General features: G+C 52.1%; 1 protein-coding gene across 2 annotated transcripts; it reads right to left on the bottom strand.

Moving 5' to 3' along the window:
- TTI1 (TELO2 interacting protein 1) lies at positions 1–13,204 on the bottom strand. 2 transcript variants are annotated; one of them, XM_035343781.1, is made up of 8 exons: positions 13,186–13,204; positions 10,780–13,152; positions 10,176–10,364; positions 9,233–9,381; positions 8,260–8,400; positions 6,614–6,818; positions 5,798–5,885; positions 1–1,504 (listed from the first exon to the last, which is right to left on the bottom strand). In XM_035343781.1, exons 2-8 carry the CDS (start codon positions 13,076–13,078, stop codon positions 1,270–1,272), a joined length of 3,306 nt encoding a protein of 1,101 aa, XP_035199672.1. In that variant the 5' UTR covers positions 13,079–13,152; positions 13,186–13,204; the 3' UTR covers positions 1–1,269. The 2 variants fall into 2 exon arrangements, with proteins under 2 accessions (XP_035199672.1, XP_035199673.1); XM_035343782.1 differs by lacking the exon at positions 1–1,504 and adding an exon at positions 2,654–5,693.
- Positions 13,205–13,434: the final 230 nt, after the last annotated feature.

Genomic DNA, 13,434 nt, shown 5'->3' with positions numbered 1-13,434 from the left:
TTCCCTTTAATATTTAGTTTATTGCACTGGTTTTTGTATTTCTCAGCTTGCTTCCAAATTCATAGTCAAGCTCTGTCTTTTCACTTTACTAGCATAAAACTTTCACAAGCATCTGTCTGAACGTAGCCGGCTGCCAGAAGTCACCCTGGGTGAGGCTGACGAATCCAGGGCACGGCGTGGTCTGAGAGCAAAGAAAGCACTTGCAGAAAGCCTCGCTGTAGGAGCCCAGAGGATGTGGGGCTGGGGAGTGCCGCAGCGCAGCTTCCAGGTGAGCGAGCGGTGAGGCTGTGCTGTGCTTCTGGAAGTCTCTTGGCAGGGGCAAAGCAGGACTTGCAGATTCATCTGCTCCCCCACTTGCTGCACGGCACTGCGCCCTCTCGGGCAACCAGCACAGCACCAACGTGCTCACACCAAATGTCGCCATCTGACCTGGCGGGCACCCACCAGGTAAGCTGTCCTGGGGCAGGGGCAGACGCTTCATCTTGGGGTGGGTGTTAAAAACCTGACAGGTCTGAGAAACAGCCTGCACAAAATAGCTGTAATCTGGGAATAAGGGGGATTCTTAAATAACTAAATCAAGGCTGGCCGTTTTCTTAAAAACACTCACAGCTCAACAGTGAGGATTAAGCAGCACAATTCATTTGGCCAGCTTTTGCAAACTGTAAGGGAGGAGCTTCAGTATTTCTATGGGGATATGGGGATGCCATTCTCCTCAGCAATACTGGTGAGGAATTAACTGGCAATGCATTTAATTCTTGTTTTTAGTATCAGTTAATATCAGAAAAGGATTTCTAATGTACCTAAAACTTATGCCTCTCCTGGAAGGTTAAGGCAAGAAAAGAAATTTCATTTCAGGTTGGCAGATGACCTTCCAGGTGTAAAAAGGACAGAACAGTGCAGTTGTGAGGGGGGTCAGAAGTGTGTGCGTAAGGTGCCGAAGGGGCATCGCCCAACAAGCAAGTGCTGGGAAGTAATTTCTGGAAAAATGTTTTGTATGGAAGAAACAAATGTGCTGTGACCCTTGGATTTCCTCCAACACCATGTGCAGAGAAGTACAAGCCTGAAGGAATCAGGGTAAGGTACCCACCTCATTTTCATACACTTAAAAAAAAATAAAAATAAAAAAATTGCCCATGGGTAAGGTGTCTCAGCCAGTACCCCAGACCAGGCAATGGTTTTCCCTGGAATGATTCAGGGCCTAAATGTCAGGATTTCTGTGAGAACTATCCTGGTGGTTCTCTTTCCTCTGCCAGCTGCTGCGCAGGTCTGTCAAGCAGGAGATGCCTCTTGTGTGCCAGCCTGCAGCACTCTGCTCTCCTGTTGCTGCAGCTTCTCCAGCAGGAGCAGGACGTTGTCAGTGAACTCATTCCGCTGCCTCCCCATCCCATGAAGCTTCACAGGCTGCAAGCTGGCGTGGGGAGGCTCGTACAGGTGAGGGCAGCAGACCTCGTTCAGGAGGAGCCAGGTGCTGTCAGGGTCCACATGCATTAAGTGGAGGAAAACACTTCAGAAAACAAGGGGAAGAAAGGAAATAGTAAGGAGAAGGCCTTTTGATTTGCACCCAAGGAGGTCATTATAGGCAGCTACGGAAAGCTTTGGCATTGTCTGCAGCCTCTGACGATAGATCTGGAGGCTCATTAGACAGAGTCATTAAGATGGCTCCTGTGCCCAAGAGACAGCTCAGTGGTTTCAGCCTACCACGGAGTGACAGGAAATAGTTCTTAGGCTACACAGTGTGTTATTGACCTCAAGCAAGCAGCTGGTGAATAACTGACCTGGGCTTTGGTCTCATGGGGATGCTAAACTCAGAGGATCGCATCTTCTGCGGGTGAGACCTGTGCTTGCAGAGCCTGTCTGTCATTTCCAGAGGAGTACAACCTGAACGTGCTCCAACGTGATCACTGTGTTTGGCAACAGTGCAAAATGCCTTCTTTGTGGTGCACAGGTGAACTCAAGGGTCTCTGTTCCCCTCGCTCTGTTATTGGAGCTATGCTACCTGGACAGGGAGAGCTGGCCTGCCCCAAGTGCTAGCCTCCCAGGGCTGCCAGGCGGAGCAGAAGCATGGGCAGCCTTGCCAGGGCAGGGTCTAGAGCTGCCACCTGCTGAAAGCCCTGCACTGGCTCTCCAAGCCTCGGCAGCTGCCAGCGCTCTCCTGGGGCTCGCTTGGCAGTGGCGGTGGGAGCACAGAGCTGCCGGCCTGCCAGGGAGCAGCGGGTCCCTGGTGGTGTCCCCTGGCTCGTGGTGGGCAGCTGCACAGGGATCAGCCTCGCTCCGTATGGCTGGGGGATGGTCCTGGGCAAGAAAGATGAATCGCTGGGAAGTAAGCATGGGAATGGCATTCAGCATGGACTTTGCCAGCACACATACAGCTTTAACTCTTAGATTCACAGCGGAAACACCCTGGTCTTCAACCTCATCTCAGTCTGGAGAGAGCAACCCTCGAGAGATTAGCTGGTCCCTGGAGAACCCCACTGCCTCTTGTGCCCGTAATGGCCCGAGGTGTGTGATTATCTCCCGATAACCCGGAGTGCTATGCAGCTTAAAGAACAACTTGACTTTAACGCTTCCAAACTAACTCTTGGATAGTTTCTAAGCAACCTGTTTCCATGGCAAAGAAACCTGGGGTTAATCCAGGTTTGTTTTCTGTTTTGGCTTTTTTTTACTTAAATATAATTTTATTGAATTTTGCCTTGTGCAGGTGCCTGTTTTAGTGTACTTCAGCCCAGCCTGCAAATAACAGCTGTCAAAAAGTATCCAATAAGCTACACAGTCAAACCAAAAGAGGTCTAATGCTGTGTAATCAAATTTGGTAACTAAAAAGATCCCAAAATAGTGCATATTTGTTCCAGTTGTGCTAAACAACTTGTTCCAGTGGCACAAAGCAGAGTTAGGCTGTTCTGGTGCCTTGTATTTTCCCAAGCTCTAAGTAAAGTCACAGCACCGTGTGAACAGGCTGGCAAAAGGACAACTCTTTCTGGCTTTTGCAGCTATGCTGGGTATTTAACTAAAAACAGCTCGCACAGACTTCAGTAAGAACTGGAGAAATTATTTTAGCATCCTAGAAAAAACATTCCTATCCGGAGTGCTGACTGAAAGGTCAAATGGTAAACTTCACAGACTGTAAACATTTATTGAAAAGGAGTGTAAATTTCAAAACAGTCACTTCAAACTGGAAGAAAATGTGGAGCTATTTGTAAAGTGTTGACATAGGCCAACGACAATTTCTTAATCTCTTTTCCTTCAGTGTGTTTTTTTTTTTTTTTCCTCCCCAAAGTGAGAAGCTTGTCAGAGATGTTGCCACTTAATAAATGGATCAGAAGCTCAGTTTTACACAATGTGACTTCCAGTTAGCACCATTTCCTCCTCCCTGACCTTGTTCCCAGGCTGTGGCCCTACAACACAACCCTCAGCTGCTCAAGCGGTTCCGGTCACTTTACCCAAAGGTACGTTGGTTTATTTTCAGTACAGGCAAAGATGTTTCTGGTGTTCCCTGGCATTCCCAAACTCCTCTTTTTTTTTTTTTTAATTTAAACAAGATTTTGGTAGTATTTCTCTCCTGGAATACTACCAGCAGCCATAATAAAGCCTACTGTCCCGTCCCATTTTCTCTTTCTCGGACATGCTGGAGTTCATTTTTTCCCAGCATCTATTTTTGCCTCTTGAGTATTGCACAAAGCTGCATTTACCAAATTCACTTACTTATTCCCACTGCTTCATCTAATAAAACTGCAGGGTCCCATAAATGGGATTAAATAACCTCCCTGGAGCACGATAACATTCCTGGCAGACAGACAATCCCCCCGCCCTGTACCTCTTTTTTATTTTTATTTTTGGTGACACCTTGGCCCAAAATTCCTGCTCAGCCCTTTGCATACCTAGAGAATCTTCACTTTAAAGTCAAACTTAGCTGCAGTAACTCCCTGCAATGACTACAGGTGACTTTGTAAGCGCTAACCTTCCTCCTGGCAGGTCGCAGCTCATGAGTTGTGTAAGAATCCAAAAAGGTGAGCAAGGGCCACTTAGTATAAATCAATATGGCAAGCTGATTCCAAGCATCCCTCTGCTTTGCATGATTTCTGTAGTGATAAAGCTGAGTTGTGTGATGTATGTTGGCACTCAGGCTGTGGCTAAGATTAGTTCTGTTCTATCTGCTTTTAGAAGCATTTAAAATGCAGAAAATTCCATGTAGAAGGCTGATAATTTGCCCTTGCCTCGATGCAAAGGGCCCTACATGTGACAGTCTAAGTCAGGTTGCAGGATTACTGCCTGACACATGGAGAGCAAAGAAAAGGCCTGGAGCTTACAGGAATCTGGAGGTTAAGCAGCCTAAGAGAGGATGCTGAAGCATGGCTGAGAAGTGATTCTTATCCTGGTGCTAGAGTTGACTGTTATGGTGCAAACTAATTCTGACTTTTCCAAGCTGAAGCCTCCTATCAGTCACGCATACTGTAGGTAAAAGTGATAGTGACATGTTTAGCGCCGATCCAGCCTGGCTCCAGGTCAGGTAGGACTAAAATAATAACAATTAAAAAAGGGAGACAGCAAGGACTGTAGGGAAATTGTAGAAACTGCAGTTATTACCATATGCATGGTTAGTATCAGGCCAGACATGATGCGTATATGTGTCTGGCCAAAGATAACTGATCACAGAAGCCTGTTTCATTCAGTAAAATGCATCGTGTATGGTGCATCAAAGGCATGGGAGGACCAACGTAATGTGGCATTTTTCTCTTAAAAACATATACATGTATATATGAGAAACCTCTGTTTGCCGACAGCTTTGTTCCCTTCTCCAACAGCAGTGAGCTTGCTTCATAACGCACCTTCTGATAACCCTGCTGCATCATTGGGCCGATTCAGTATTTGCTCCCCACCCCTGTTGTGTGTGGGGTGGAAATTACACAGCTCTTCAGCCTGCTTTGTTAATGATTTAAAAGCTTAAGTTTCCAAATAGATAAATCCTGGTGTTCTGTTTCCCACGCCAGCATTGCTTACATGGATGCACATTATATTCTGTCCAGGGTATGCAAGCCTACAGCAAAGAACCCCTCTGCAGAACAAATGCTGCTGAAGCCTGCAGCAATGCAATAAAAGCCACGAAGGTAAAAATAAACCGACTCTCACCAACTCAGGAATACAAACAAAGGTACAGCTACAGCTTCTGAGAGCTCCCTCTGTCTAAGCTGCTGCCCAGCCACACAAAAGCTCCTCACACCTTGCACACCCCTGGGAGGCTTGCACTCAGGTGAAAGGGAGCTGACAGCTTTTCCCTTTTTAACATTCTGCCCTCTGAAATCCGCAGTGCCTGCTGAACCTGCTCCCAGCTGGCTGCCACTCCCATTAGGGAGGGATGGTGGGCCACAGAGAGGGAGCGCCTCTTCCTTGTCCTTCAGCAGAAACAGATGCACGGCTTTCTTCTTCATTTTCCGCGTTCTGTAACTGGACTCATTTTGTCTGCTGAAAATCTCTGCCCTTGTTTCCAGGTGACAACATATGGCAGCAGCGATTTCTTATCCTGACAGCAGGAACATGTTGAGCAGGATTTTGAACACCAACTAGTCAAGTATGTCTGTCAACACTTCACAGGGCAAATGCATGCTCACCTGAACTGTTTATGCTCTTTTAACCTCTCCCAGCCTTCTCAGAGCAAGGATTAACTTCTATGAGAGACCCTGTTCTACAGGACAGATGTGCTGGAGGAAGGAATGAGAAAGGGGCAAAAGGAAAGGGATTATCCTTCTCCCCCTCTTCCCACACTACTGGTACACCAGATACGCCTGCATTTAAAAGACATTACCTCTGGGCAGCTTCTTGCAACTTCGTGGGTTGCTTGGCACTCAGGTAAATCAGGCAAGCATCTGCCACTTTAGTCAGGTCACTCTCACCTGCGGAATGGAACAGAAAAGAAGGGTAGGAGGTAACCTACTCAGCTGCTGCCACCTAATTGAATCTGCTCTAAATTGGCAGCAAGTGGCTTCTGAGCCTTTGAACCGTCTGACCCAGAGCTCTAACGACCTCTCCTCTGGAAAATCTTGCTGTAGAACTAGGAAAGCAATCAAGGGCATTGAGACAGGAAAACAGCAACTAGCCAGCAAACCCTCTCCCTCATCAAAGTCAGCTCCAGAAATTTAACCTAGAAGAATTTCAGAGTTTTATTCCATGGAAGAGTATGACATGCTGCATGTAAAAGGTCATCCAGCTCGATGCCCCAGAATGGAACCAGTCAGCCAGCAGTCTCATCTGGTTTCCAGTTCTTCCATCAATTACAAACAAAGCATGACCCAATGGATGTGGCTGCAGCAACTCAAGCACTCTACTTTATACCCACTCCTCATGCACAAATGAGATGAGCGGTCAGATTCCGCACCGTACTGGGAAGCTCTCTCCCCATTTGTGTCTTGGGGAGTCGAGTGACTAGCCTCTCTTTACAGAGCTCTGAAAGAGGACACGTTAAGGTCCGGCAGGACCTGAGCGGGAAGAGGCTGGAGAAGATCTGACAATCAGTCCCATGGGGCAGCAGCAGGATGAGAACCAAGGAGGGGCCTGGTCAGCCAAGATGAAAGGAGAAGCTGGGCAGAGATCTCATACAACCGACGCTTCCCCTGGTACTCACCCATGTCCAGCTTCTCGCACAGAGACCCCAGTCCCTGCAACACAGCCAGCTGTAACTTGAAGGCAAGCGTGTGGCTGTACACAGGCCCAGCTCTGGCACTTGCTGGGGCCTGGCTAAGGAGGGAACTGGTCAGCTTAGGCAGGACGTCTTTGGAGAATCTCTGTCTCAAGAAGTCCCCACACTTTTGCGCCAGGGTACACAGCACCTAGCGGAGAAACATCAGTTACTGGAGGGTAAGTGCACCTACAGCTCTGTGAGTAAGCTACCTGAGAATATTGTTCTCTGCACCCTTCAGTGACGCTGGGGGATAAAGCACCTCCTCTGATAAAAAAAATTATCATTTTTTACAGTTGAAAGCGATGTGATCTCGCCTGCCACCACTTCCCACATCAGGGAGAAGGCAAATGCTTGATGGAGCTGCTTCTTGCTCTTCAGTTTCACGTTGCTAACCTCCTGGGCCTGCCTTTCCTTCCTCAGCATGGTAAAAGTACGACTGACTTGTGAGGGCCTACTGAGAACTGCTGAAGGAGCCTGATGGAAGATGCTACTAAAATTAAATCACCTACGTGGTGGCAACAGCCCACCAGTACCATGCCATGTAACAGGAAGGCCAATGCACTACAGCATAGGGCACCCAGCACTACTGCTGTGCCTCAGGATAAAATCCAAACAGGCCGAGAGAATGGCCTTAAACAGGCATGAAAACGAAGGGGGGAATCTACAGGGCTCACCCAAGTGGCCAGAACGTGGCTCTCTCTTGGATTTCACTAACGTTCTGCTAAGTGGCCTTAGTGGGTGGGACTGAGAGCCTGGTTACGTTGTGTTTGGCTTATACTGACACTGTGTTTACTGTCCTCAGATGTAGGAAGGTAACACTCACAGGGACTTCTCACAACAAAACCCAAAGGCAATGTTAACAGTAATTATCCTTTGAACTTTCCAAGAGTTAGTTTTTATGCAGTGATCTTGTCCTTCTTTTCAGGGCAGGCGCTCTGAAATTCTAGTGCCTGCCTTCTTGAATCTGGGGAATCAAATCTTTCCTTTTATTCTCACTGAAGGATTTGAAAATGAATTTCATTCTGCACAGCACAGGAAGCCCTGTGAAACTCTGGGGCTGTCAACCTCGGCATCATGTTTTATTGTTTAACTTGTGTTTCAGGAAGAGAATGCTGTCGGAAGACATGGCCAGGAACTCTTTTAAAGTGTTATTATGAGGCTAAGTCTTTGCTTAACCTCTCCCCTCCCCTGCCAATGCCTCAATTGCTAAACATTCCCTTCTCTTCAGTCTAAGCCTTCCAGAGGGGGTTACTGAGACTGGAGTTCCAGCAAGGGCAGGTTGTACCACATAATGCCTCTGACAGTCAGCTGCTCAGGTGGTCAAAGAACCACCTCCTCTTCCCTGCAATAACTACAAATACTGCTGTTTCCCCCAGGAACAGAGTCAAGCTTTTATCTGTGGACAAGCTGTGGTTAAGAGTGGTACGAGCCCACCCAGTGCAGGGTGGTGACCCTGTGTTCTGAACAACATGAAAAAAAAAAAAACACTCCCCAAACTCAGCGTTTCTCTCACTGGCCACAGCAGGGCCCGAGCTGCTTGCCTTCGAAGCACCAGCTTGAAGGCTGCTGGCAAAGACTCACTGCTGTACCTTGAAGGCTCTCAGCACTGCCAGAGGGTCATCGCTGATCAGCCGGGTGACGAGCGCTGGCCAGACACGATGAGCCATGGGAAGCAGGTGGTTTCTGTGAGGATGTAGCACGGTTACGCAGAGCTCCAGCACGTCCAGGACCTGTGCACGGGGGGCAGATGGCAAACCTTCAGGTGCTGCAGTGCCAGCACCAGCCATTCGTGTGGGGGCCCAGCATCACAGCAGGGAGCAAGGAAGAAGGGCTCTAATCCAAGAGGGATCAGTTTCACCTCAGCATGAGCTGGGATAACTGAACAGAGCACGGAGCACAGGCCCGCTCTGAAAGCGCCAAGCAGCCCAGGGACATAGCCCGGTGCCGTGCTGTGGGGCCAGGCTGGAACCAGGGCCCAGTTCCCAGCCAGGTTCTGCAGGCTGCGCTGTGCACTAGGACCCTACTGCTGCTGTTGCACAGCACCGAGATCACCTTGTAGGACTGGGGCTGCTGCGCTCAGAATCTGGGTTACGCCTCACTGCTGCATTTTCTGTCTTGCTTTGCAGTTTAAAAGGAGGACACCTTCAAAGGATTTTCATAACTTAAAAAAAAAAAAAAAAAGAGACAGGCTTTTAGCCCTGCTTATCATAACCCCAGCACTTCTGAAACGTTCAGTCTGTGCACTACAGCCTGAGGAGGGAGGATGGGAGAAAGATGCTTCTCCTTCCTTCACCTCGGGCTGAGGCACGAGACCCGACTGTCGTGGGCACCGAGGAAAGGTGCCTGCCATGAAGCCACCCTTCAGATGGCGCTCAGCCTGGCTGCCGTTCTGACACAGACTGCCTTCAGCAACCTGCCTCCCTGTTTCTTGCCAACACGTGGTGGGGCTGTCCTGAAAGGCATACGGCAGCAGGAGCCCCGACGTGCACCATGTACATGCTGCGGAGCTACCAGCCCCCTCCGCGGGCACCACCTGTCCCCTCAAAGCCGGCGTTCGCTCACCTTCAGCCGCACACGGAGGTTGCTGTCAGACAGCAAGTGGATGCACCTCTCCATCACGTCTTTGGCCAGCTGGGCATGGCTTGGCAGAGGAGTTTCTCCTTCTGTGTCAGAGTTGCTTGGCTCAGGTTTAGCAACGAGGGGAACCTCATCTGGAAGACAAAACTGGTACTGAAGCCATGAAAATGACTTGGAAATTCTGGGAGATCACAACACAGACACAAAACCGCTCTGCAAATTCCCAGTTCAGACCTTTGGCATTTTTGAGCATGCTTAGCTATGAATAGGTAGGCTTGAGCTCTGTGGGTTCAGTGGCAGATTCAGGCTGTGGGACTGGGGAAGTTTTGCTTTCTTTACTGGACAATGCAATTGGTGTGACATTTGCAGTCTCCCTTCACCCCAGAGTTATTTTCCATTGATTTTTACTGAAAATGAAAGCTGGGATATTTAAAGATGAAGTATTTAAAGGTCAGGATTTCGGCATAGCCCAGTAAAGACTCGAAAGCTCCCTACATGAATGTCTGCAGGGCCTTTCAAGGCAAGGTGGGAAGGAAGCAGCAGCATTATTAGCCAGGAGAAAATGGTACAGAGATTCCCAAGAGAAGCTGAGGAAGATGCAGTAGGATTCTGCAAAGAGGCAAGTTTGGGTCCTGAACCCCACGTGCCTCTTACGAGTGGCAGAGTACCCAGTGTTTTTATGGCTTAGGGCTAGACCAAGCCTCGATCTGCAAACGTTTTTTTTTCCTCCCTGTAAGCACAGAACAAAGCAAGAACACCGAGCGGCACCTCACGTGAGCTACAGTCAGCTCAAAGCAGATCTGAGACTACAGTGAGCATGTTAGTCTTTCAACCCAGTTCTACCCCCCCCACCCGCCAAAAGGAAGCCTCCCAGGTCACCGTCTTTCTCTAAGCTGAAGACACTGAGTCAGTCACGCACGGTACCGACCTGCCTCCTCATCACCAGAGTCAGAAACATTGCCCTCTGCAACCTGCTTCTGTCTGACATAGCCGAGGAAGAATTGCTCCACTTCTTGCCTTGTTACCGCCGGCTGCACCTGGCCCAAAGTCCCGCTCTGCCACTCAGCAGCCTGCCTTCGCTGCGGTTCCTCGCTGCAGGACGGTCCGAACCACTTGACTGCAAAAGAGGAACTGAGATGTCACCGAGCACTGTGGTCCCTTCCTGCAGGTCAGCAAGCTACCACGGGTTCCTTGGGAGCAGAATATGCCTCTCGAGTCTCGTGGGATTGAGCTACAGAGCAGGCACCAGCTGTCCCGTCACCGTGACCTCCCCGATGGCGCACGCTCTTAAAGCCCTGCTGGATGCAGCAATGCTCCCTGAGCGCTTCTACGGGGCGCTTCTGGGAGGAGCGCACCCACCCTGGCTGAGCCACTACAGGCCACGCTCCTGCAGCTCTGCAGGCCAAACAGAACCTGCATGTGGAGAGCGGACGCAGCTGACAACCTTTGCTTAAGCACTGGCCCACAAGCAAGGCAAAGCTGTCATCGTGCTGTGCCCTCGGCTACACTAACACTGAACATCGCTTAGGTACCTAGCGCTGCCGTTAGCGAGGAGAGGACCCCGAGGAAGGTGGAAGCCTGGTGATTGTACGACTGATCTAGCGTCGACAGGACATCCTGGATAACGTCTTCCACCAGCGGCAGCAAGCTGGCATCTGAGTGCCTCAGCATAGTGTCCAGCACCTGGGACGCGTGCGGCTGACAGGCCAAATGGCGCAGGTTCAGAGAAATCCCGTTCACCAGGTAGTCAGAGTTCTCATTAATCAAACGCTGCACGGAGTCGTAACCGCAGGCCTCGCAGATGTCCGCCAGCGCTCCCATCGCCGTCTCGCTGATGAGCAGAGTCTTGTCTCCGGCCTTTTCCAACACCGGGTAGAGAGCTGACAGCAGCAGCAACCGGAATTCTTTCCCGAGGACCGCAGCGAAGCAGCCGACCCCTTCCAGCTGGATGCAGATCTGCCAGATGTTGCTGTTCATGGTGCGCGTTGTTAAACTTGGGTCTGGGGGTGGCGGAACGCTGCCGCACGCAGCCCCCGGGAGGGCAGCAAGTCCTGAGTGATTCACGGGGAGCTCGTGGCTGGTTCCTTCCGCATCGATGCTGGTGACTAAATACCAGTTTGCCTGGTCTGTGTACTCATCAAGAATGGACGTTATGGACCCTTTGAGATCATCCACGCCCAGTGGAACTTCCCTTTCCTGAAGTACGTCCACCCCTAGGCCAGCGGCTCCTGCAATCAGCTCATTGAGGACCATTGCAGCCTGCTTTCGGTACATGGCAGACTCGCTGTACAGCCCCATGAAATGATCCACGAGCAAGTAGAGGTTTCCGTAGTAGCCAAGAACACGGCAAACTTGCTGAAGGAGCTGGAAAACTTTTTCCTCCGTGAAGAAGCGGAAGTATTTCTTCTGGCATCTGCCCTTCTGCACACCATTCTGCAAGGAGCCCTCGTACCCGCTCCCACAGCCCCAGCGCCTGTCTTCCACGATCTTCACATCTGTCACGTCCAGCTCCAGAACCTGCATCAGTGCTTTGGACAGGCGGTGGAGGTGGGATGCGGAGTTGAGGACAATGTTAACCTTGGGGCCCAGCAGCTTCAGGTAGCCAAGCAATAAGCTCAAAGTGGCAAACTTGCCCGTGTCATCCTGAGAGTTCATCAGGCGAGGCAGAGCCGTGGCGAGGGAATGGAGGTTCTCTGAGAGAACATCAGCAAGAGCCCTGTTGTGTGCTACCAGCTGCTGCTCTGCAATGTGCTGCAGAACCTCGTTACATCTGCGTTGGACTTCGCTGTTTTCATCGTTAACCAGCCCGACCAAGGCCTTTAGAAGATGAGTGAACGAGTCCACCAGTGACTGCCTGCAGTTCCTCACTAAGTGGTGGACAAGTTCCACCAGCTCCAGTCTCACTTTCCAGTGCGAGTGAACTGAAGAATGTTCAACAATTCTGTGTAAGAGGAGAGAGAGTTTTTCTGCGGTATTTTTACTCCAGTCAGGTCCTCTGTGGACCAGCACTTTTGATATTCCACTTGGTTCCACCGACGGCTTCTCTTTATTCTCTGTGATCCTGGCTAGCTGTTCATCAGCCATGACCAAACCAACCACCTGATAAAACACTCTGATGGCAGCGACGGTGGTTCCGTGACCTTGTTTGATGTCTGCGGTAATAACTCGAGACAGCGCCATAGAAACGCCAGGCAGAAACGAAGCGAACAAATCCCCACATTGCTGTTCCTCGTCTTCACGCAGCCGCCTGTGCTGCTGGCACTCACACCGCAGGATCAGGGCCTGCAGACACTTCAGGGCGCAGATCTTGACCTGCTTTGCTCTTTCTTGTTCCGCCAGGCGCAGGAGCAGAGACACGGTGAACCCCAGGAGGTGCAGGGCCGACGGCCGGTACAGCGACAAGATGACGTCCCCGTCGGCGGAATGGATCAGGGCGTGCAGCGCCTCCCCCACGGCCAGCTTCAGCTCCTCCGAGGCCGGCACCGGGGCCGGTCCCGGTGCGCTGTCGGTCCCGGCGGCGAGGCAGGCGCAGAGCTCGGCCAGCAGCTCCCGCAGGAGCCCCGGGCCCCGCAGGCGGGTGGCGCCCAGCACCGCGGCCAGGCCCCGCGCCGCGCTCTGCGCCAGCCGCTCCCGCCGGGGCCCGGGCGAGGCGAGGGCGAGGCGCAGCGGGAAGAGGACGTACTCCTGCAGCTCCTGCAGCGCCGCCGCGCCCACCGCCGCCAGCCGGGCCCGCAGCAGCGCCACGTTCTCGGCGGTCTGCGCCTGGGTCAGCCGCACGCAGGCGGGCCGCAGGGCGCCGAAGGCCTCCCGGGGGGTCTCGAACACGGCCATGGCGGGGCCGCGGCAGCGCCCGGCGCCGTCACGGGGCCGGGATCGGGCCCGGGCCCAGGCCCCCGGGGGCCGTCACGGGACCGGGATCGGGCCCAGCCCCCCCGGGTGCCGCCGCCGCCCCGGGCCCAGCCGGGCGCCTCCCCGCTCCCCCGTGCCGGAAGTGACGCGGGCGGCCCGGGCCTGGGCGCCACAAAGCGCCCGCGGGGGCCCGGCGGGGCGAGGGCTGCCAGAAAAGTCGCGGCCGCTCGCATCGCGCACGCGCCGCCTGACACCGCGGGACGGGGCGCAGCCCGCGGGGCCGCGCATGCGCCGCGCTTCGCCCCCCTCCGCCCGCCCGCGCGGCGTGTTCCTCGCGG

Source organism: Oxyura jamaicensis, chromosome 20 (assembly GCF_011077185.1).
Source record: "Oxyura jamaicensis isolate SHBP4307 breed ruddy duck chromosome 20, BPBGC_Ojam_1.0, whole genome shotgun sequence".
Lineage (NCBI taxonomy): Eukaryota > Metazoa > Chordata > Aves > Anseriformes > Anatidae > Oxyura > Oxyura jamaicensis.
Note: the sequence above shows the minus strand (reverse complement) of the source record. Positions and strands in the feature narration are given on the sequence as shown.